Here is a 24,948-nt window from a genome sequence, read left to right as displayed (position 1 = left end):
AGCCCGGGGACAAAGTGCGAGGCCACCAGCCCGGCCGCTCACCGTGCGGGCACCGCGGCCGGGTCCTCCACCTGCTGAGGCTCTCCGGCCGCGGACAGCACTCCATCCTTACCGTAGAACCAGGCCACCCCAATGGCCTCGATGAGCACCCCAAAGAGGATGGATGTGCCGGCCGCAAAGTGGTCCAGCAGCGTGAAGACGTAGATGCCGCCCTGGAGGAGGAGAGCCCGCTGAGCGTGGGGTGCCCACTGTGGCCTCCACGCCCACAGAAGCCCGCAGGGCACTTTCCCAAAACAGTCGGGGCCTGGGGCCACCTTCCTCCTGTGGAGTCCCACTGAGTCACTGAAATCCAAGCCACACGGCTTCTCAGGGACAGGCCTTCTGGGCAGGAATGGGAAGCCTCGCCTCACCCCTCCTCTCCTTACAGCTGCCTCACTCACCTCTCCTCTCCTCACCTCATCTCACTCTACTCTCCTCACCTCACCTCAATCTCCTTGCCTCTCTTCTCTCCTCATCTCAATTCTCCCAGGTGCAGTCAGACATGAAAGCTCGCAAATGCCAAACCTGGGAGTGGCCCCGTGGGAGGGGAAGTGACCCGGGCCCCCGCCCCACAGATCCGACAGGCGGGAGCTGAGCCCTGAGCACTTCCAGAGGGGCCGTCCAGGAGCACAGGAACCTGAGACCGGCTTGCACGCACCACAGCTTCCGCGTGACCATGGCTGCAGCACCTGCGAGCACGACTGGGCCTTGCGAGCACACGGTCCCTTGTCCGCGGCCCCTGCACCTCCCCATGCAGCGCCGCCGGTCATGCTTACATGTGGGCATGTGGCTCTCAGGCTCGTGGCTATGGGCCTGGCCCGCAGCCACCAAGCACGCTGCCCGACACCAAACGCTAGCGAGACCTCGCGGGCAAAGCGAGCAGGGGTACGTACGTTGGTGACACAGAAGAGCGAGAGGAGGAAGGTGGCCAGGACGATGAAGAGGGTGAAGAGCTCCCGGTGCCTGTGCAGCAGCTGGAACTCGTCGATGAGCCCAGTGATCACCGACTCCATCCCACCCATCTGCAGCCAACAGACAGGGGTGCTGTGGGGCAGGCGCCTCTTACGTGACTTCAACCGGCCTACCCCTGGGGTGTGGACACGAGTGGGGGCCGCCAGATCTGGGGTGCAGTCGTCATGATGGGGTGTCATCCAAACACCCGGGACTCCTTGGAGACCCTCCCTGCCCTGCTCTGTCGAAACCACCTCCCCCAGGACGTGCTGTTCAAGAGATTCATGCCCGCTGGATGTGTGGGTCAGGGCCGCAGTCACCCGGAGGGCGCTGGCCACACTGGCTGAGAGGTGATGGCGTGTGACCCACAGCCACAGCATGAGGGATTCGTGGTTCTCTGCACTTTCCAGGAAGCTCCAGGGGACAGGGTGGCCACCATGCATGGGGGCCCTGAGGTCTAAGCTGCTGGTCCTGAGAAGACAGCGGGGACACAGGAGCCCGGGGAAGGTCAGCAGGCCCATCGGCCTCCCCAGCACACACGTGTGCACTCACCCACATGCCCACATGCACACGCACAGTGCCACACACAAGATATTCAGCAGGCCAGGTGTGGGCTGCAGCTGGAGCTTTTGCTGGCCTGGCCTGCAGCTGTGTCCATCCCTCCTGGGGGCGACGGGGTCAAGGAAGGGACCGGCCCTGGCTCTGGGTGGCCCTTGGCCCATTCCCTGCACTGCCCTCCTGCTGCTGGCCTGTGTGCGCCAGGGTCTCTGGCAACTCGGGCGGAGGGCAAAGTGAGAGAAGGGTGACTTGGCCCCACACTCCACCCACGCAGGGTCTCATGCAGCCATGGGACCCCTCCTCCCACCACATGGGGCTCGCTGCAGGCACGGGAAGTCTGGGGACCCTGCAGGGGCCTCGGGGCTTGCGTGCCCTAGGAGGGCAGTGAGGGAGCCTGCCTGTGGTGGGCAGGGCCCCCCCCCCAGTGCACGGGGCACTGAGGTCACTCACGGCGCTGTCGATCCCCAGGGTGAGCAGCATGATGAAGAAAATCACGGCCCAGGCCGAGGACAGTGGGAGCGTGGCCAGCGCCTCTGGGTAGATGATGAAGATCAGCCCGGGCCCTGGAAGCAGACCCTCCTGTCGCCACAGACTTGCAGCCTCCTGCCTCCCCGCCCATGCAGGCCGACACGGCGGGCAGGTGACAAGACCCCATCGCCTTCTTCCCTGTCACCCCCAAAGAGGCCTCTCTCCTGGGAACCCAGTGGCCGCCTGGCCCAGGACTCCAGGAAGGGGAACTCTGAAATCCACAGAGACCCACCCCTTACTCTTCCAGGTCCCCCTGGGCTGCGGGGGCTGCGAGGGGATGTGGGGGTGGAAGCCACCTAGGCAAGGTGGGAGGGGCTCCTGCAGCCTGTCCTCTGGCCCCAACGACCTCGGTCAGGCCTCCTGCTCAGCTTTCCTGTGCACGTCACAGACACACGCACACACACACATGCTCACACACACCCACACACACACTCACACACCCACATATGCATGCTCGAGTGCATCATGCTCACAGTGCATCACGCTCACACAGGCTCATATGCACATGCACACATTCATGCTCACATGCACACATGCTCACATGCATGCTTGAGTACATCACACTCATCACAGGGCATGCACACTCACATGCTCATGCACACATGCTTGTGCACACTCACACTTGCACATGCATGCTCACACACGTTCACACATGCTCATGCACACACACACGTTCTCATCCTGTGGTGTATTGAGGAACATGTGAATATTTTCCCGTGCCGATTAATTACCCCGTGTACGATCTTTGAAAACCACGTAAGGAACATGGAAATACTACAGCTCAGCCAATGCTTGAAAGGGGCAGGTTTGTCACATAGGAGTTCCCCGGGGATCATTCCCTTTTGGGACATCCCAGGGGTGGGGCTGCCGTATGCGGGACACACATGCTGGGGGAAAGTCCTATTCCCTCACCACCGTGGGGGCTGCGGGCTCGGACAGGCGGGGAGGCACGGTGGGAATGGTGCAGGACTCCAAGAGCTGCAGTTTGCTCCTGATGATCCCAAAGTTAAAGTATTCCCACAGGAAACTAATTATTTTCACGGTCACTTATAAAAAAGCTGGGCCTGCTGAACCTCCTAGCACAGCCTCCCGAGCCTTCCACAGACGCAGCTTCCCAAGTCTCTCAGTCCTCAGGGGGCTGTGGCAGGGAGGCCATAGCCAGGGTGCCCCAGGGTCCTCTCGGGGCCCGTGCTCTGGGTTCTCTGCAATTCCTGCCCCATGCAAGGGGTTCAGCCCCCCATCAGGAGTGAGGGGCGGCCCATGTGAGGTGCTCCAAAGCCTAAATGACACGAGACATGGGCCCAGAAGGAGGTGGGTCAGCTTGGTTGGACATGACATCAGTACCTTTGCCTTTCAGTTCCGTACCTGAGTTAACATTTCACCCTGTTTTCTTGAGAATTAGAGCTATAAATGACATTTACTTTGCTAGTCACGGAAATGCATAGAACACACCCTCTCTACTTCCAGGGGTTAATAGAGGTTTTTGTAAGCTATTGCTATTTATCATAAAAAAAGGGCAAAAGCATGGGAAATGCATAAATGCAGCAGTGAGTAAATTTCACTGTTCTGTATTTATTTGCTTTATGCTCCTGTTCTGCCTTTATTGGATTTTTTCCTGGACTTTGGAAGCACACCCGCCCAGCCCCTGCTTTCCCCACCTGTCCTGGGGGCTGGACCTCTGCCTCCTGTCAAGGTGGGGTCCCAGGGCTCAATGCCACAGAATCGGATGAGATGGCAGCCCAGGGTTGCGGGCACAGTTGGGGTGGCTTCTGTTCCCCTCCCTGAATGCCTATCCCTGCCCCACTCAAGAGTCAAAAGACTTAGGAGGAGGTATGTTAGTGACACCCACTCCGGCTTTCCTGGGCCTGAGGGGCAGCCCCAGGAGAAGTGAATGGAGGAGTCTGGCCTGTAGGGGAAGAGGTCTCCTTACTCAGCCCAGAACAATCTGACAGTAGGTGAGGGGTTGCAGAGGTCTCAGGAGACCCTGGTGTCCTGGGGGGACCCCAAGGCCATGGTTTCCCACCCAGTCACTAGGACGGAGCACCCCTGCAAATGGCCAGGGGCCTTAAGCCACCCAAAGGGCCCCTTCTGCCCTCACCCCTGCACCTGCTGGGGCCCAGCCTGCTCCTGGGTCACCGGTGCCTGCTCCCACCACCTGCGTCCTGGTGCACAGACACCCGGTGTTCACTCCTGCCTGGGCAAGTGGGTTGGGAACAAGGATCTCCATGGTCCCTGTGTGCCCAAGACTTTGTGATTTCTCCGGTTAGTACCCAAATCCCACCTCGATATGTCTGATCACCACGTTTTGGAGGAAGAAGCTTTGGGACTGACGAACGGCTCATGTCCCAAACCCCTGAGCTTCTCCTCAGCCTTGCTCTCCCGCCCTGATGTCCGTGTCACTGAGAACAGCTCAGGGCTCCCACCCCCGGGCTGCATGGCCCCCACCCCAGTGTGATCGAAAACAAGGCATGCCCAGGGACAGGGACCAGACCTAGGTCCTGCAGCCCCGGGGCCTCTGCTGGTGGCCAGTGGCGCAGGAGCTAAGTGTGCTGGGCGTGTTGCTGCCACGAGGACTGTCCTTCCACGGGTTCTCTGCCCTGGAACACCTGCAACCTTGGTGACCTGGACTCAGGGCCCGAGCATCTCCCTCCCACCATTTGGGGTAAACCACTAGAGGAGCGGGCGGCCAGGGCTGTGGAGCGGGCGGAGCTGTGGGGATGCCGCCTGCCCTAGGGGGACTCACCGTCCTTGGCCACGTCCCCAATGGGCACACTGTGCTTCTGTGCCATGTACCCCAGGAAGGAGAAGACCACAAAGCCGGAGGAGAAGCTTGTCAGGGAGTTGACGGAGGTGGTGATGACCGCGTCTCTGGGGAACAAGACACACGTCCCAGCCATGCCTGGAGCAGTGGCAATTTCTTGCCTTTGTTGTAAGGCAGCGTGTCTGGGGGCAGGCGGGTTTTGGAGGATGCGTTCCCAGAAGGCCACCGCCAGCCCCTCCGGTGGGCTGGTGCCCAGGGTGGCAGGTCCCTCAGCTAAGTGGCTCTGGGAGTGTCCACAGTGACTGACCCTGTGCGTGTCTGGGAACCGAGAGGCTTCTGGCCCTCACGGCTCAGTGTGAAGGTGGGACAGTCCCTGCCTGCAATGTTGGGGCTCTGGGTGGGGGGCAAACGGAAGCCTGCGGGGTCGCACCTGTGTTGGCGGGGCCTCTAGATGCCTCTGGAGGAGCTGCCTGAAATGTAGTTCTGAGGGGCGGATCTGCTGGGGCCCCAATGCTCTGCTTCTGTTTGTTCCCAGTACGGGGGAGTCAGAACTCCTGCTCTGGGGACCCCACTCAGAAGCTAGGCATTCAGAGGGCCGTGGGAAAGGGGAGTGGGGGAGCAGGGGTCAGGTCAGCCCATCCGGGTGCCAGTGTGGGAGGGCGTTTGCAGAGCACCCAGAGCTGGGGCCCCGGGGGCAGCAGGGGCAGAGGGGGCAGGGGCTGTACACCCTCAGGTACGGCCACTTTGCTGTGCACACTGTCCTTGTATTTTTACTGCATTTTCTGTCTTCATGATGTGAAGAAAGGAAACAGAAACCCAGAAGGGAAAGCAGATCCCAGGTGAATTTGGTAGATTTGGGGTCTAGCATGGAGCTGCAGGTCACTGAGGTCCTTTCCAGGCTGGTGGCAGCAGCGCATCCCCCCTCAGGGCTGTAGGCACACGGTGCTGCCACTTTGCTGCCGCGCTGGAGCCAGGTCCCCTGAGCAGCTCTGCACCAGGTCCTGGCCTCCGGCTTCCTCGGTGTAGGGGGAAGGTGGGGGAGGCCAGGCCCTGGGCACGGGGGTGAGGAGCCAGTTGGAACCTGGCAGGGGATGGAGGAGGGGCAGAGGCCAGGTCTCCAAGGGGACTCTGGGGGTACCAAACACCTTCACGTGTTCCAGCACTTTTCCTAAAGCAAGAATCAACATGGCCTGTAGCTTCTCTGGCCCCGAGGCCCTGCGAGCACAGCGTATTCCCCTACCCGGTGTCTGGGAACACGTTATTTTCAGAAGTCAGTGATTGAGCAGCCCCGTGATGGGGACAGGCGCACGGGACTTACCTGTAGCAGTTGTTGGTGAATTTATTGTAGCTGGAGAAGGCAATTAGCACCCCAAACCCAACGCCCAGCGAGAAGCACACCTGGGTGGCAGCATCTATCCACACCTGCGTGGAGCCAGAGAAGAGAGGTGGTTGTGGGATGTGCACTGAGCCCAGGAGAGCTGGTGGCCCAGGGCCACGGAGGCTCCACGGAACCAGTCATCAACATCGTCATCAACGAGCCAGTGGCATCGACAATGTGATCAGTGGCAAAGGCTGTCTTGGGGGATAAACCCACCGTGTCACCGGCCTGAGAGCTCGCCACTCGGAAGAGCTGCTTTATTTGGAATTTCCCTTGGAATGTCCGTACCGCTCTCCACACAGCCAGACATGTAATGTATTAAGATGCTGTGACGTGGACACCACAGTCAGACATGCCCACTGATGTTTGCTTTACGTCTTGCCCGTGGCATTTAAAGCCAGGGGCACAGGGTGCACACACCGCCACCCACCCAGGTGGACAGGCCCGTGGAGCCTGGACGTGGAGTGTGCTCACCTGACGCAGCACAGGTGGCGCTGGGTGGCACACACAAGGGCCAAGCGAAAGCCTGTGGCTGGCAATTGGACCAATAAGGTATCTGAAAGTCCAACACAACTGTTCACGTCAGGGCGGCGTGGAGAACATGTGGGGATGTGGGCACCACATTGCCCTCCACGGCCTTGGGTGCGGGCAGGTGAAAGGCAGCTGACCTCACCCTGGGGGAGTCACCCAGGAGGCCCTTGTCTGCTATCTGAGGGGTATGGGGGCTGTCCCTGAGTGTCCAGGCAGCCCCTAGTGTGGGCCTGTGGGTGAGGACCCTCAGGCAGTGATATAGAGCTCAGCTGGGAACACAGGGTGGCCCCCAAGGGAGCTGGACAGGATAAGCAGAGAAGGCTGGAGCCTCAGCCACCCGCCCACGCTCCAGGACCTGCTCCAGGATGCGCTCTAGGACCTGCAGGGCCTCTGTTGGTGGGGCAGCAGGCCCAGAGCCTGGGGATCACCCTGGTGTTAGCGGTGGTGTGTACAGGCTGCTGCCAGGGCGTGGCATGAGGCCTGGAGTAGCTGAGAGGCCCGTGGGCCAAGGGGCCCCACTCTGCTGTCTCCTGTCCCCTAGTGCTGGTCATCAGTTAGTGTGCTTGGCCAGGCCGCTGCAGGCAGGAGCCCTTGCCACAGGGAGAGTTCTTGCCTCCTGCTCAGTCCATCCTGGAGGGTGAGGCAGCGGCTCAGGGGTGGGCCAGGGACCCAGGTGGGCTAACGTGGAACTGCCTGCCTTTCCTTCACCACCTGACCTCTCCTCTCCGCCTCTCCTCTCCTCTCCTCATCCAGGCTCCCCCAGGATGGGACTCTGTCTGCCCCGGCCTGCAGCTGGCTACCCCATTGAGCCACCCCAAGAGCTGCAGATGAAAGAACAAGGGTCTGGATGCCATCTAAGGATGCTGATCCCTAAGGAGGAGCCCTTTGTGCAGAGGGGGATCTGGAAATGGATCTCCAGGATGCAGGGCCGGCTTTGTGTCTGAGCCGTGCTGGGTTCAGAGTATCAGGGACACAGGAAGGGATGATCCCCTTTTTTCGGTCTGCTTGCTGAGCAGGCCCCTGTGTAGAACCTCTGATCCTGACCTGCCCTGGACCCATGAGGATTCTGGCCAGGCCTCCTGCCAGGTGGCTCTGGATTAAGCCCCAGGGGATGGGTCAGGGTCAAGCCTGGGCTAGTGCTAGGGAGCCTGTGACTTGATCAGGGCCAGGTCCTGGGGGGATCTGGGGGACCGGCTCCGATTGCCAAGCCCCAGAGAAGGAGGCCCAGGGTCATTTGATCTCTGAGTGTGGCCACCAAGAGCTTGGGGGGGGGGGGGGCAGGAGTATGGGCAGCACTTGGGCCAGGAGGAGCCCTGGGTGGACATCCCAGGATGATCACCAAGCCAGGGAGGCTCTGTCCCTGCCCTATCCAGAGGAGGCCTGGAGGAGCTGATGCAAAGGTCAGCCAGGACCCCACAGCAGAACCAGGAATGGCTTCACCCTCTGGACTGGGGACCACATGGACCTGTCCCTTCAGGACCTCAGGTACACCAGAGCTCGGGGGTTATAGGCCTACTCTGTCCTGGTCTATGTCCCCTCTTAGTCCTGAGTGGACAGGGTAGTTGGAGAGGCCAGAACACACTGATTTGTCCAAGATATTCACCATCTATCTGTCACCCATTGACTATGTGTCCATCAATCACCTACCTATCTATCCATCATCTATCCATCCACCCACCCACCCACCCATCCATCTGTGCATCCATCCATCATCCATCCATTTTCTATCTATCCATCCATCTAGCATCTACCCATCCACTTACTATCTATCTCTACGTACCTATCATCTTCCACCTTCTATCATCTAATTTCTGACAGCCTCTCGTTTCTGTCATTTATTCTCTGCTTCACACATGAGCATCTTTCTACACATACCAGCACATGTCTGGCTTCCTCCTGTGCACTACCTGGTTTTCCTGCCCAACGCACTAGCTTCCTTCCGTTGTCCTCATGTTATTTTCTTCGATTTCTTCATCGTGGCTTCCTGGCCTCAGACACCCACACCATCTGCTCCTGGAAGCACACCCGTGGCTCCCTATTGGCTTTCCACCATGTGGACACTCTTCATCTTCCCTCACTTGTGCAGAGCATGCGTCTGCTGCTCTCATGGCCTTACTGCCTGTGCTTGTGTGGGCTCCCCAGCAGCCTGCCCCGCGCCATGCTCCCTGCCCTCTCTGGCCGGTGCCTCCCACTGCTGCTGCAGCTTCACACCCTCGCTCTGCTGCTCCTCCACTCCCTGGGGGCTTCCTGGGGGCTAGGAGCCACACCTGCCTCCCCTCCTACCTGTTCCTTCCATTCCCACCTCAGGGCTGTGCCTTTCTGCATCCCTGGTGAGCACCACACCTGACTCTCACTACTAATACCCAGCAGCATTGGGCAGCAATCCTCCAAACAGCCCCCTGTCCCCCTCTTCATGCCCCTACACCCCAGCTATCCCTCCCGGTATGCCTCTTGGCTCTGCCACAGTGAGTCCCCTGGGTGGCCACTGGGGTCCCCACCATCTGCCAAAATCTAGTGCACATGAATTCTCAATTATCTCCTGAGAATGCTCCCTTTTCCTTCATCCTCACCACCTGGCCAATGGCCAGGCCAATGGCCACTCCCATTTCTGGGCTCATCTGGCCAATGGCCACTCCCATTTCTGGGCTCATTTCCCTAAAATGCTGCTGCCCCTTCTCTTTCCCTCTCTTGGGAGGCCTGTCTGTCCCATGGCCTTGCCAGGCTCCCTCTCTTCAGAATGATTGCTCTCTTTGTTGAAGAAATGTGCAGCCCAGCTGCAGACTTCGTTTCAATGTGATGTGAATTAGATCTGTCCCTTGTGCCGTGGGCACTGTGAGTGTTTTCCCAACAAGGTTCGGCTTCCTGAGGAGCGGGCCTTGGTTCACGCAACCATGATGAACACGGAGCCAGAGCCCAGGGCTGCATTCCAAGTGAGTGGCCACACTTCCTGGCACAGACTGGGCAGCCCGTTGGTGCTTATCTGAGGAACCTGAGAGCATTCCTTCAGGAAATGGAATGGGCCGGGGGGGAAGATGCCAACTGGAAGCAGCCTTCTATTCTATTTCTGCAGAGGTTGAGCCCGTGGTCTGCTCCCCTGACTTTCTTATTTGGTCCACTCAGCTGCCCGCTGTGTGCACATATCTCCCTGGTCAATCGGGGGGTGCATGCTGCTGGGTGTGGTCAGGTGTGCCGCTGGCCTTGCGGAGCCCTGCATGCAGCAGAGCAACCCATACCTGCTGGGTTTAGAGGGTAAGGTAAGAAATTACAGCCCAGCTGCTGCCTTTGGGATCTCCAGCCCCAGAACACAGGAGGCCCACAGCACGCAGCCTGCTAGTGCAGGTGGGCGGCAGGGCCGCGAGTGAAGGGCATACTCACAGAAGACTCGCAGAGCCGATGGAAGTCTACGCTCAGGTACGCTCTGATGCCGTCGACGGCCCCAGGGAGAGTGATTCCTCGCAGAAGCAGGGCAAAGAGGACCACGTACGGCATGGTGGCTGTGATCCATACAACCTGGGAGAGGACGGCGTCACCAGGTATCACCACTGGCGGGGTGGCTGCGGGGTCACCCTGGTCGGTGGCTGTGGCTGGGAAGCCCGTAATCCCAAACATTCATGGGATGCCAGCTCAGCCAAGGCTCCCTGCAGTGGGCGGTTAACGCCATCTACCCTGTGACTTTCCCAGGGATTAAAATGGACAGACAACTTGGCAAAGAAGGGATGTTCTGCAGTGGGCAGGGGTGGCTGAGTTTCTGATGCATGAGATGCAGTGAATTTGCACTGGTTGTGCAGAGGCACACCTAGGGGGTGTGTAAAAGGTGGATTCTGGGCTGGGAGGTGGGGGGCGGGAACCTATCCTTCCTGAGAGGCTCTGGGGTGGTGGCACTTCACTACACACACAGTACGTGACAGGCACGTTTTGGTCAAATTGCTTTGGGCGCCCAGATAATAACTGAGTATTTTCATAAGGAAAAAACAATTTATGTTGTGCTTGTGTTCATGCTGGAAATACCCTGCTATGAGTGTCCTCCCCTTGGCACTATTTGCTAACCACAGCACCCCCGTCTGCTCCCCGACATGCCGCAGCCCCCCGTCTGCTCCCCGACACCCCCTGCAGCCCCCATCCACTCCCCTACCCACCGCAGGCCTCCGTCTGCTCCCCGACACCCCCCGCAGCCCCCGTCCACTCCCCTACCCACCGAAGGCCTCCGTCCGCACCCCTACCCACCGCAGTGCCCGTCTGCTCCCCAAGCATGACCATGTGTCCACTCCCCAGCTGGCAGTGGCTGCAGCCTCACCTTCCCAGAAGTCTTCACTCCCTTCCACAAGCTAAAGTAGAGCAGGATGATGACCAGCACCAGGCAGGAGGTGAGCTGCCACCGGGGGGGACCCAAGTCATCGATGCCGCGGCTCTCATGGAGGTGCAGCACGCCGCGCCTGGAGAGGGCAGGAGAGGTGCGTCCTTCAGCGGTGCTGCCCCCCTCCCCCCAGAACTGCAACCAGAAAGAGACCCTCCGTCCCCCACCTCGGCCTGGCCGAAAGCACCTGGCCTGGTGGGACCAGAGAGCCCCGGTGAGAAGGGTCAGGCCCCGCAGTCTAGCTAAGACGCAGGGCAGCCCGGCCCTGACCTCTGTCCCTTGGCACCTCTGATTTCTGGAGCCGGGGAGAGTAACAGGCACTTTGGAAACCAGGAGGAAGGCACTAGTGACATGGTACCCCCAAGGGGTGGGCCGGGGCCCTCTGCAGGGGTGAAGCTGAGCAGACTCAGAGCACTAGAACAGGACAGGCAGACGGCTGCGCTGTTCTCCGAGGGGAGAGGCCCATGGCATTTGCTCACGCGGCTCCAGAGCCTCGAAGAGGATCCGCAGGTAACAGACACAGGAAGACTCTGCTCTGCGCTCCTGCCAGACCCAGTCTTGTGGAGGGAATCCGTCAGAAGGGCGGAACACGACGCCGTGAAGAGAGGACGGGACTTATGGCCCCTGGAGCTCTCCCTGGGCACCACATTCCCTAGATCCCCTGACCTCCTGTGGAGTCCCGGGCACCTCCCTGCATGGTACCCCCTAGATCCCCTGACCTCCTACAGGAAAGGTGGCAGCACCATCATGTTTGCTGTACACCTGCTACCTCACCTTCATGGTTGGGATTTGGAATCACAGCTGACACCATGTTATGCTGCTGCTTCACGAGGTGGAGGGGCCCATTGTGAAAGGAGCCATCACTGCCCAGATCTGCTGAGGTCCCAAGAAAATAATCCTGACACCCACAGCAGAAAGCTGCAGACTCTGGGGCTTCCCACCAGCTCCAGGCATCACAGGACCATGTTGGAGGGATTCAGGTTGTCAGACCCCAGAATCACAGTCTCGTGGCAGGGGAGGTGGTGATGGGCACCACCAGAGCCCAGCTCAGCACTGCCAGCTCGCTCAGCACCGTCCAAACTCACATCAACTTCTCTCCTTTCTGGAGCACGGGCCACCCCCTAAAGTGATGGGAGCCCCCCACACTCAACACACACACGTGGTCTGCTGCACCCACAGTGTGAGGTATGGGAGATGGAGCCCCTGTGGCAGGAGAGGAGGAGGCCACTGCTGGGACAGTGCTCAAGTGGCTGTGCCCTGCCTGCCCTCCCTGGGCTTGTCCACCCCTGGACCTGTCCTCCCATGGCGTGTTCTCACTGGATCTGTTCTCCATGGGGCCAGTCCTCCCCCAGGCCTGTCCCCCCATAGCATGTTCTCACTGGGTCTGTCCTCCCGGGCCTGTCCACCCTGGGGCCTGTCCTCCCTGGGGCCTGTCATCCCTTGCACCTCCTCTGGAAGTACAATTTCCCAGCACCTCCCAGCCTGGCTCTGTGTTGGCTGCCCCTCACCCCCCCATGTCCTAGTCCCTAAGTCTTAAACCCAGAACTTCTGTGCACTAACAGGATATGTGGGGTGACGCGTGAGTGCGACCACACAGCCAGAGGCCCAGTCACACCTTTGCCTCCTTGCAAGTCCTCCTACATGTGCAGGGCTGCACACCTTGGCCTGCTGGCTGATGGCCCTGTAACCACTCACTCCCTTGCCCGGAAGGAGCCCCGGGGCCCACAGGCCTGTGGAGCCTCCCACACGGAGGGGGCGGCTTAGAAGAGAGCACATGGCTCCTCCACACCACACACTGTTTCCACTTGTAAATCGCTTGTGGAATTAGCACATCGGTACTGGTTCAATTCCCTTCCCCGAGATTAAAAACTCTTCTTGTTCTGAAGTCATTTGAAATCCCTCAGACAATTAGGGGACCAGACCTGCAGGGTGCCATGGGCCTGGGGCCAGGAGCCAGCAGCACAGGCAGCCTCAGGGTCAGGGCGGGAAGGACACGGCCCAGGGGTGGGTGCGCGGCCTGGGGGGGCGATGAAGGGCGCCTGGGTAGGCCGTGTGGGGCTGACACGCAGAAAGGTCTGGAGCCGGAAGCAGCCAGGAGGACCAGGCCGTTAAGGCCTGCGCAGCCAGCAGCTGTGGGGAAGGTACAACGTGTCCACGTTCAGCCGGATTCCTTCCTCAGGTTGAGTTTGTGGTAGGTCACGGATGTGGACACCAGCAGAGCACTGAGGTGTGCCAGGCACGCGCAGGCTCCACGAACCCTGCCTCCCCCACCCCCACGGCAGCCCCTTACCGGGTCCCGTGACGTGGGACCCAGACAGCCCCGCTCAACCCATCCTCTGTCTGGGGTGCTGGTGTCTAGAGAAAGGAGCTGAGGGGCCTGCGCGCTGGCCCAGAGGGAACAACGTCACAGCCAGAGGGGACAAAGGACCCCACACGGCTGTTTCCAGACAGGATGGAGGCGATGCGGGCCTGACCCCCCTGAGAGAAGGGAAGGGGTGAGATGTGCCCATCAATGCCCCAGCACCCTGCCCGGCGGCACCCCTGAGGGCAGGCTCAAGTGAACGTACTGGTGGGGGTGCTCAGGCCAGCTGGGGTATGGGGAAGGACCTGCCCAGGTGCCCACTGACGTGCAGGGCAGCCCCTAGGGGTTAGTGGCTGAGAGGTGCCCAGAGCTCAGCTGGGGCTGGGGTCGCTGGGCTCCTGCTGGCCAGAGCAGGGGACGTGCAGGCCACATGGGGAGCTCGGGGGGTCTGGAAGAGGGGTGAACTGTTCCTGAAGCAAAGAGCCCCCGGGATCACATCAACACAGCTTAATAACGCGCTTCAACTCCCCACCAGGACAAATGTCACATTCCTTAAAGGAAGACAACAAAATCTAATACGCATGAATGTGAAACTCATGAAGCCTCGCGTGTAATAAGAAAATTACTAGACACAACAACAAGAAACCGTGGCGTACAACCAGGAGAGATCCTGCCAATGGCTCCCTCCCACGCCATACAAACATTAACTCAAAGTGGGTCAAGGACTTAACCATAGAGCCAAAGTTATAGATTCTCGGAAGAAACAGTAGGGGTTGAGCCTTGTGACCCTGGGTTTGGCAATGGGTTTTCCAATATGACAAGCCACACAGGTAAACTCACTTCATCAAAATAAAAAACCTTTCGTGCATCAAAGGACACGACAACAGAGTAAACGGGTAACTCACAGAATGAGAGAAAACATTCGCAAATCATGTGTCAGGTACGAGATTACTATCCAGAATATATAAAGATTTAAAACCCCACAAGAAAAAAAATCCAAACAACTCAATTTAAAGGCGGTCAAAGTGGAGGTAGATCAAACTAGGAGTCTCTCACGGTGAAGGAAGCCACCCACAAACTGAAAAGTCAACCTGCTGGTGGGACGAAATATTTGCAAATCATATATTTTACAAGAGGTTAATACCCAAAATGTATACAGAACACATACAACTGAAGAGCAAAACACAAACCATATGTTAAAAAAAAAAAAAAAGGTAGGTCTGAACAGACATGTCTCCAATGAAGACACACAGATGCCAACAGACACGGGAGGATGTTCACCATCACCCATTGAAACCATGATGAACGGTGGTCAGGACGGCTGTTATAAATAAGTCAAGAAATATCAGGTGCTGGCAACAAGGCAGAGACAAGAGCCTTCATGTATTGCTGGGGGGGAATGCAAGCTGGTGCAGCCTCCATGGGAAACAGTGTGGGAGCTCCTTAAAAAATTAAAAAATAGAGCTACCCTACGACCCACCAATCTCACTTCTAGGTATTTATTTGAAGAGAATGAAAACACTAACGCAGAAATACATCTGCACCTCTATGTTCATCACAGCATTATTTACAATAGCCAAGACATCAAAACAACCCAAGTAAAAAAAAAAGCCAAAAAACAAAAAACAAAAAAACCCAAAACAACCCAAGTGTCCACTGATGGATGAACCAAATATGGGCCCTGCATATGGTGGGATATTGTTCAGCCTTACGAGGAAGGAGACTGACCCCTCTCCGGAGCAGTTGGACCTTGAGGATGTCGTGCAGAGTGAGATGAGCCATGCTGGATGGTTCCTCTTATATACGATCCCCAGAGTTGTCAAAGTCACAGAGATGGGAGTAGGACAGTGAGCACCAGGGGCTGGGGGAGGCAGAGAGGGAGTCAGTGTTTCATGGGGACAGAGTTTCAGTTTGGGAGGATAGGAAAGTCCTGGAGATGGAGGATGGTGATGGCTGCACAGCGCGGCACATATGCTTAATGCCACTGAACACAGACTTAAAAATGGTCGAAATGATGTATTTTATGTATAGTTTACCACCATTTAAAGAAATCCCCCTAAAAGGAGGGCAAAATATGTTTCAGGAAAGCTAAAGCAGAGAAAACTCATTGCCAGCAAGTCTACACTGTAAGACATGTTAAAGGAAATTCTCCAGATGGAAGGAAATGAAGCCAAAATGGAAATCTGGATCCTACAGAAGGATAGGAGGGCACCAGAAACAGCAAATACGCAGGTAAATACAGAAGTTAGGTTTTCCATTTCACATTTATTTAAAATGTAATTGCCTGTTTCAAGCAAGGATGGGAACAACATACCATGGAGTTTCTAACACACGGGAGAAGCAAAACCCAGGACAACAGGGGACAGGAGGGGAGATGGGAGTGTGTGGCTGACAGGCTCCTAAGCCATGTGCGAAGTCTACAATGTCATCTGATGGTAGACGACGAGGAATTAATGATGGAAACTCTATAAATATCCACAAAAATGAAAACAGAGCAATAAGCCAACAGCGTAGCTAAAATGGGAGCCTGAAGATCAGTCAGCTCAAAAGATGGGATTAATAGAGGGAACAAGAAAGAGACAAGACCATGGAAAAGATCAAGAAGAAAGACTTAAGCCCAACCACAGGGATAATCATTGAACGGAAACCCCAATGACAAGATGGAGATTGTTACACTGAATAAAAAAGCGAGGACCAGATCTATGCTGCCTACAAGAAACACACTCTCAATGTGACACGTAAGGGTCATAGATACCAGGATGGAAAAGGTACCAACGCAAAGACTGCCCACCGCAAGGTGAGGCTGGTCACCGTGCTGCTGGACGCAGCTACTTCAGGATGGGGAATGCGACCAAGAGGGACATTTGGTCCTGGGAAGCGGTCCATTCAAAGACCCAATAGTTGTAAACGCACACACGCTTTATAACATGGTCCCCAGATGTGCAAGCGAGGCCAACACTGACAGAGTCATGATGACAAAGAGGCAGACGCACAGTCATGGCTGAGATTCTCCGCAGCTGGGAGGACAGTGGACAGTAAGGATGTGAAGGACAGCAAGGCGCACTGGAGCTCCCAGAGCCCGCAGACACGGACGCAACTCCTTTCCCGGTGCGAGCACAACACACCCGCCGTGCGCACCAGGACAAGCTGAATACCGGATGTAGGGGCCTCAGGATGTTCTGAAATAATGAAGCTTTGTAAGTATAGTACGTCACTAAATCAGAAGTAAATCAGCAGTAGAAGCCTATCTAGCAGACCTCCAAATATTTCAGAACTAAATGGGAACCTCCCCCACCCCGAATCTCCATGAGCCAAAGAGGAAATCACAAGGCCAACCAGGGAGCACATCGAACTGAACAAAAGTGAAAACACAGGTGTGGAGCCGCATGGAAGCAGCTAAAGCTTCCTCTCAGAGGCAAATGCATAGCTTTCTAGTTGATAGTGGAAAGCAGGTGACGGTGGTGGTGGATGTCTGTGGGCCGTGGGACATGTGACCCAGCCTGTGCGGGGGTTTCCAAGCCCACGGGCGCTGCCCCAGCTCAGCTCCACGTCCAGAAGTGAGTTCTTGGCACCGCGTCTCAGCCCTGGGAGTGACAGCCACGAGCCTCTGGTCCCTGCTCTGAGCCCGCAGTGTCTTCTCTTGCACACCCCCCAGGGACCCAACGTGGGAGTCTGGGTGGGGGCCTGGGTTGACGAGGACAGCGCTCCTAGGGCAAGCACCCAAGCCTCCACGCTCCCTGGTAAGACCTAACGGAAGTTACAGCCACATCATGTTCCCCTCTGCTGTCTCAGGTGCAGCCATGCGCCTGGTGGAGTCCTTCCCACCGTGAATCCTTCTGCGGCCCCACACACAAGACAGGCGGTCCCCCCCCGCCCCGGTGTCACCTGGCACCTTCCAACCTCTCTGCTGGCTTTCCACATTGTACAGAAAATCCACTTTGGAACTGTAAGAGCCACCCCAGCTTGAAACCTGAGTACTCATGTGGTTGGCGTGCTGACAGACCCAACCCAAGGCAGCACTGAGCACCTGAGCGCCCCTCCGTGCAGGGCCCTGACCTTGGCCCCCAGGTGCTCATCCCCCAGCACATCTGCATCCCCTCCCAGCACATCTGCATCCCCACTGCCTGCTGCAGAGCATCCCCACAGACCCCTTCCCTCTGCTCATGGCCAAGCTGGGCGTGGGGCCACAGGGATGAGTGTCCATGCAGCCTGGGCACGACCTGTCACTGCGACACTTAAATTCAGGAAATGCAGTGGGGGAACAGCTCAGCAGCAAGTGGTGTGGGTGATTATCACCCCTGAGAACAGCAAGCTCAACTTCTCTTTATCTAGACGATTCTCACTTGCTCTCATCACGTTAGGATTTGCATCCACATGCTTGGACCCCCACCCCCCGCATCTCCATCTCCCACCCATGTGTCCAGCTGCGGACCATGAGCCCTGTCCTTCCTTCCCCGTCCTCCTCACCATGCTACTCTCTTCTAGTCCCACACCAACAGCATCCTCCTAAAGACAAGCACGTCCCATGGTGTACGACTGTTTCGCGCCCCAGCCACACTCCTCCTGACCATGACTCAAGAAAACCACGCATCATCCTGGCTGTGCCCCCAGACATTCCAAACCTGCCCCTCAATGCCGCTTCCCCCCATGGAGATATGGTGCCCACATGGGGCACAGAACCCCAGACCAAAGCATTTCAGGTTCTTGGTGTCTGAGACATGGTGTGACTATGGGTCTCAGCCCCTAGGAACACCTGCCCCACACCTACCACCCTGCTAGCAGCACCTAGCTCGCGGCCACAGGACGGGTCTCTGGGGCCCCAGGACTTGGACAGTCCCCTCCTCCCAGGAAATCCCTCCTTTCCTGAGTTCTTGGGGAATCCTAGGGGAGGCAGTGGGCATCTCTGTCCACCTGCCCGAGTCCTGGCTCTTCCCAGGAGGACAGGTCTGATGACTCAATGGGTGGCTCTTCTAGGTGGAGTCAGGCCATGTAGACAAGGGCAAAGGGGGCAGGAGCTGGGCCCAGAAGACCCAGAGAAGAATTGATTCGGGGATGTGGTGGATGCCAGGTGGTGCAGGTGCAGGGGAGGGGAGGGTACTGGGCAGCCCCCTAGATGTGGGGACCCAGGAGTGACTTGGGCAAGAATTAACGTTGTGTTTGTAGGAGGAAGAGAACATCTCAGGAGAAGCAACAGTGGCTGCACCTGGCACGCCTGGCCTGCTTAGGAGGCCGGAGGGGCGTCGATTCTGCATGCAGGGAAGGGCGGGGGGGGGCGGTTACGGAGAAGGCAGAGCCAGGTCCGCTCTGGGGGTGGCCCTGCAGCCCCCGCCCAGGGCCCACACGTCCTTCTGCAGGCTGCCCTTGGCCATGTCGTGCTCGCTGTGGGACAGCGCGGCCGTGGGCCTGCTCTGCCTCCCACCCAGGACTCACTCCACAGGAGCGTCGCTGAGCCACTAGACGTGGGATTTGGAGACGCACCCTATGGGGAACCCAGAGGAATGGCATGCAGGCACCAGACAAGGGACCTCACCCCACCCTCGCAGGGTAGCATGGGCAGGGTAGCCGACCCCCGGGGCTGCCGCAGGGCACTGGACACTGTGTCCTTCCCGCCCCGAGGCCGACACGGCCCGTGACTGTGCCACCACACCCCCACTTACTCAAAGTACTCGGTGGCGGGTGTGGTCCTGAAGGTGTCGTTGGGACTGGAGCTGGAGTTGCTGGAGTGGGCGTCTGAGCAGTTGGGGCTGTTCCACGTGTTGTTGCAGTGGACCCATGGCAGCTCCACGGTGAAGGAGGAGAAGAAGTAGTGCAGCGCCCAGGCGATGATGACGTTGTAGAAGAAGCCGACGTACAGCGAGATGAGGATGACCGTGAAGCCCACGCCTAGGGCGGGAGAGCACAGAGCGCCGTCTGCAAGGCACCCACCCTCCTTCCCTTACGTCGACTGGCTGACCACTGACATGGACACCTGGCCACGATGCTGCACACCCAGAGCCAACTAGTGAAGGCTCAGGTGGCAAAATTCATGCCATGATCACTGGCGGCTGCACCCAACCCCCCAAGCATCCAGGGCCGTGTGCCCTCAGAGACATGCATGGTCACCTAGGGCCACCCTGGTAGAACCAGGTCACCCACACACATACGGGGTGACCGAGGCCTATCTGTGGCTATCCACTACCACTTGTGGCCACTCAGCATCAACCTCAAGGGCCACCAGGTCATTGTGCCACTAGGCATAACTATCAGAATCATCTACTAGCACCCGTCACAGCTCAGGGCCATCTAGGGATACCCAGAGATACGCAGCATCACCCTCAGTCATCTAGGGTCACTCAGGGACATCCAGAGACACCAATGGTGCTTAGAAGCTAGGGTCCTCCATGGCCACCCACAGCTACCCAGAGCCGTTCAGAGCCATTTATGGCCACTCAGCGCTGCTCGTACCCCTCAAGACTACCCAGGGTAAACAGAGTCGTCTGGGTCATTCACAGCTTCCTAGAGCCATTTGAAGTCACACAGGGCCACGTAGGACCATTCAGCATCAGTCAAGGCTGTGCATGACTGTTCAGGGTCCCCCACCATCCCTGAGCATTCAAGGTCAGCTAGAACCATGCATGACCGTCCAGGGCCATCTGGGGCCATCTCTGACTGTCCAGGGTCACCTGGGGCCACACATGACAGTCCAGAGTTACCCGGGACCATCCCTGACCATCCACGGTCAGCCAGGGCCATCCCTGACCGTCCAGGGTCTCCTAAAGCAAACCAAGGCCTTTTGTGGTGACCTTTCCAGGGTCACAAAATGTGGGATCAGTCACTGAGGGGCTCTCAGCAAACTAGGACAGAGTGGCGAGCAGTCTTTGGAGCTGTGCCATCCTGATGGTGGCAGGTGCATCCGGCCTCCTCCCGTTGGCCAAGGGGCCTTCAGGTAAGTGTCCCGTTCCTGCCACATGGCTCCTCCATCAGGCTCCACACAGAACTCTTCACTTCAACTTTCCTTCTGAGCTTTGCAAATGGGATTTGTTTGGACTCAAGCTTTGATTCTCTCAGTTAAACCTGGTTGGTGCTGCATCTCGTGTGCCCGCTCGCAGCTGGGCCTGGCTGCAGGTGGAGCAGGCCTTCAGGTGATGTTTCCAGGAAGTGGCTTGTGGTGTCCTTTATGGACGTAACCCTGAGGAGAAGCAATTTTCATGCTCAGGGCACCTCACTAAAACTCTCTTCCTGCCCTGACAGCACAGAGAGGCACCAGAATTTATTTGTGCAAGTCTACTGAACAGACCAGTAGCAGGAGGGCCCTGAAAATAAAATAGGCCCTGGCGTGCAAACCGTCTTGGAAAACGTGGCAGGGTCTACGATGACAAAAACGTGACGGTTTTCTTCGGAAGGCCTTCCCGGGGTGGACTTGGTCAACGTGAAATAATGTTATACTGCAATTCTGCTCGCTGAGCTCCTCAGGACGGGGGCTGGGTTGTGATTTGCAGTGACCTGGCCTGGGAGCTGTGTGGCCGGGGAGCTGTGTGACTGGGAGAGCATTGTGGAAGGCTGTCTCCAGCAGTGGGCTGACTGTGGATCCCTGGGTGGCGGGCTGCAGGCTTAGCCCTGTCCTGCACCCCGCCCCCCAAAAAAACACGGGGAACTCGGCACACTCCTGTCGGACTCCGGGAAGCCCGCAGCCACGTGCCAGCTCCAGCCAGCCCCACGTCTGAATGTCCATTTCCTTATGTTTCCGTTTTCCTTAATATTTCTTCATACTAACTTTATAACTTTTAACCTTGATATTAAACTGCATTTTGTCTTATTAAACCCCTTTAAATTGGTTTTAGGAAGAGGAGGAGTTTGATACATCACACTAAAATCATCGTTGACTACAAAATAAACCAGCATTTCCGCATACAGGTGAGCACGGTCTGCATTTGCCTGTGGCTGGAACCCCTGAAACAGGTCATCCAGGGAGGCAGGGCCCCCCACCTGCGAAAGCCAGTTCACTCCCAGCAGCACGGAAGCTCCCCTCAGGGGTCACCTGGGGACTCCACACTCCATCTCCAAGTGTGGCGCAGTCTCGCCTCTGTGGGGAAGGCACTGGCCACCCTGCAAGCTCAGGGCAGGGGCGGCCTGGGGATGGCAGGGCCTGCAGAGCACGCTTCACGTGGAGCCCTGTGGTGGTGGGGCCGCCGCCAAGGCAGCCCGTGTCTCGGTGCCTGAGGCCTGCTGCTCCCCGCTGCATCCCTCCATCGGGGGGTTGTGGAGAAAGAGGCGAGCGTCAGACAACTCACTTAAGCTTTGACTTCTTTGAGTGACTCCGCGAAGGGGACACCCAGGCCTGACACGGGGACACAGTCGGGCCTCACTCCGAAGATGCATCTGGACGGGGTGGGGGAGACATCTCTCCGTGGTTCCATTTTGGGGGGGGCCATGAATCATGGACGTTGGGACGAGCTGCTGACATCCTAGGATTCAGCAGGCAGTCCGTTTAGAGGGGAAAGCGCATGGCGCTGGCACTGCAGCAGCCTCACGCCTGGCCAGTCTCAGCATTTCTGCTGCTGGGGCACCTCTGCCCCCCAGAGCACCTGCTACTGTGATGCCACTGCCCTCCCCCCACCAGAGCTCCAGCCGAAGCAGCTGTGACTGTCCTTGCTCCTCAGCCGGATCAGCTGCCACCTCTGACCACAAACACTGACCCATCCTCGCTTGTCCCCAGAGATGACGAGGATTCTATCCTCCAAACAGGCTGACTTCTCAAGGACTTGCAAGAACCCTGTGGACTGACCTTCTAGGGACCACTTTCCTACTGAAACCAGGGTGTGACCAGGTGGCGCCCCCAGGTGATCCCCATGAGTCCTCCCTGAGCCCGGGCTCCTAAGACGCAGGTGGGCTGGGGGTCAGCTGTGTGCTGGAGGCTGGATGTGGGGTAGGATGTGGGTCTAGAACCAGTGCCACCGTGTCCCTGATGAGGCCGGGGTGCATTCCTCAGGGCCTCTAGTTCTGGGTGCTTGAATCTCCAGGAGGACCCACGGAGTGTGCAGCAAGGTGACATGGAGGGGCTGGCCCCCTGGCAGGCCCCTCAGCTCAACATGATGGCACTGTGGCTCTGCAGTGACAGGTGGGAGGGCCCGTGCGGAGTAGGGTAGCTGGAGCAATGGCTGGCCACTAGCTCGGGAGCATAGAGTAGATCTGTATGACAGAAAGGTGAGTTGGAGAGGTATAGACAGGTGATGGACGGACAGGTGGACAGTCAGGCAGATGGCAGAGGGTTGAACTCCATGGGTAGACGTGTGATGGTCGATGGCAGGTGGACAGGTAACAGACGGTGGATGGTCGGTGGTTGACAGGTAGTCGGATGGATACAGAGACAACCGTCAGGTGACAGATGGCATTAAGGGGCGATGGCGTCCCTCCAAAATTCACTTGTGGATGTTCTAGCCCTACTCAGCGTGTGACCTCGTTTGGAGTCGGGGTCTTCACAGACGTGGTCTAGTTAAGTGAGGCCATCAGGACATGCCCCCGTCCAGGTGACTGATGTCCTTGGAGAACCCGGACGTCTAGGTATAGGGATGCACGTGGAGGAAAGTTCTGGCACAGACTCTGTCACAGCCCTCAGGAGGAGTCAGCTTCGCCACTGCATCTCAAGTATGGATTTCTCTCCTCATCAGGCCTCGGGGCCTGGGGCACAGGGTGTGGCAGGTGGAGCAAACCCGGATGGATGGACAGATGACAGGCAGATGGGCGCACAGGTGAAGGGGGGGGACAGGTGTCTTAACACTGACACCTCCGCTCAGGAGCGCAGCCCGGCCCCCTGATAGGGCACACGGTCCTGAGGCCTCAGCACGGACTTCACAGCAGCACCGAGAGGGAAACAGGTCAGTGTGTGTGCGCAGGTCCGGGGGTGGGGGGTGGGGCAGAGACAGGGAGATGGAGAGACAGGGAGACAGTGAGATAGAAAGAGAGACAGGGAGAGACAGGGAGATAGACAGGGAGATAGGGATAGACAGAGAGACAGAGAGATAGGGAGAGACAGGGAGAGATGGAGAGACAGGGAGAGACAGAGAGGCAGGGAGAGACAGAAACATGGAGAGAGGGAGATAGACAGGGAGAGACAAAGATAGGGAGACAGAGAGACAGGGAGAGATAGGGAGACAGAGAGACAGAGGGAGACAGGGAGATAGAGAGATAGGGACAGACAGGGAGAGAGAGACACAGGGAGACAGGGAACAAAAGGAGGAGACAGGGAGATAGAGAGGAGGGTGATAGAGAGACAGGGAGAGATGGAGATAGGGAGGGACAGAGACAGGGAAAGACAGAGACAGGGAGATGGAGAGACAGAGAGAGACGGAAAGACATGGAGACAGAGAGACAGGGAGAGACAGAGACAGGTAAACAGGGAGATGGAGAGATAGGGAGAGACAAGGAGAGAGAGAGGGACAAAGACAGAGAGAGACCAAGACCAGGAGAGAGAGAGGCAGGGGCACAGATGTGCAGGGCACAGACACCTACCACGGCAGGACCGAGTGCACACAAGCCGGCAGCTCGCTCCGACACTCCCTGGAGCCACCAGGGTCTGGGCCACATGGGGTGTGGGGGTGCGTCTGGGCCTTACCTTTCAGAATGGGGCAGATCTTCCAGACCCCAGCAGCCCCTTCCCTGTTGAACTGCCCGAGGGCCAGCTCCATGTAGAAAAGGGGCATCCCAGCGATGATCATGAAGAGCAGGTAGGGGACCAGGAAGGCACCTGTGGGCCAGGACAGCACACTCAGCCTGGGGGTGCGATAGGGCCACTTGTGGGCCCCGAACGCGGCCGCATCGCAGGCAGGACTGTCCTCACTCGCCTCCATCTGCTTCTCCCTGAAGCTCCCTGCCCAGGCCTCCCTCCAAAAGGAAGTCCCAGGCTGGGCTGGGAGCCACCTACGTTCATGCCTGGCCCCCCACTGTCCTCAGCACCCTGACGTATCCCTCCCAAAACCCCAACCAGCCCCGGTGCCACATTGTGACAGGACCCCAAGAGTCTTGCCACATAGGGGCCCGGCTCCCGGTGCTGCCTTCCCCCGCCTGCCCTGCAGTCCTTGGCCCCCGCACCTCTTGCTCATCTCTGGAAACGTCTGCCCCCGCCCCCCGTCGTAAATCCTCTAGAATCTGAGGTCCACTTCCGACCCTGCGTGGGCTCTGTCCCCCTTCCCCAGCTGCCCATCTGCAGAGCTCGCCTCGGTCAGGGGCAGCCACCACCGGGGGTGGCCTGGGCTTCGGGCCTGGTCCTCTTGGGGCTGCACCTTGTCCCGAGTCTGAAATCTGGGGCCCCGTGGCTCTGCCTCAGATGAGAGGCCTTCGCCACAGTTCTCTTCCTGGGACAGGGAGGGGGCGGCAGGGAGACCCCTCAGTTCTGTCTTTGTGCCGCTCACAGCACCTTGCTTAGGCCTCATGCTCCCCCCGCAGGACGGGGGCGCCGGAAGTCCCCCCAGACATTCTTCCAAGCCCTTCCCATGTGCAGCCCTGAGGGACTGACAGCCACGGAGGCCGTGGAGAGCAGGCACCCGGACTCACCTAGGTGAGCACCAGCC

General features: G+C 58.1%; 1 protein-coding gene across 1 annotated transcript in view; it reads right to left on the bottom strand.

Moving 5' to 3' along the window:
• SLC6A3 (solute carrier family 6 member 3) overlaps positions 1-24,948 on the bottom strand; it is a 37,464-nt gene that overhangs the window by 9,841 nt on the left and 2,675 nt on the right. Inside the window, exons 3-11 of the mRNA XM_025451204.3 lie at positions 23,994-24,125; positions 19,060-19,285; positions 11,041-11,179; positions 10,122-10,256; positions 6,156-6,259; positions 4,820-4,944; positions 1,999-2,111; positions 933-1,061; positions 113-212 (exon numbers count right to left, since the gene is read on the bottom strand). Of these exons, the coding sequence (XP_025306989.1) occupies positions 113-212; positions 933-1,061; positions 1,999-2,111; positions 4,820-4,944; positions 6,156-6,259; positions 10,122-10,256; positions 11,041-11,179; positions 19,060-19,285; positions 23,994-24,125 (1,203 nt within the window). The remainder of the gene's footprint in view (positions 1-112; positions 213-932; positions 1,062-1,998; positions 2,112-4,819; positions 4,945-6,155; positions 6,260-10,121; positions 10,257-11,040; positions 11,180-19,059; positions 19,286-23,993; positions 24,126-24,948) is intronic.

The sequence above is a fragment of the Canis lupus genome, chromosome 34 (genome assembly GCF_003254725.2).
Source record: "Canis lupus dingo isolate Sandy chromosome 34, ASM325472v2, whole genome shotgun sequence".
NCBI classification, from domain to species: Eukaryota; Metazoa; Chordata; class Mammalia; order Carnivora; family Canidae; genus Canis; species Canis lupus.
The sequence above is the reverse complement of the archived record's forward strand: the minus strand, read 5'-3'. Positions and strand labels throughout refer to the sequence as shown.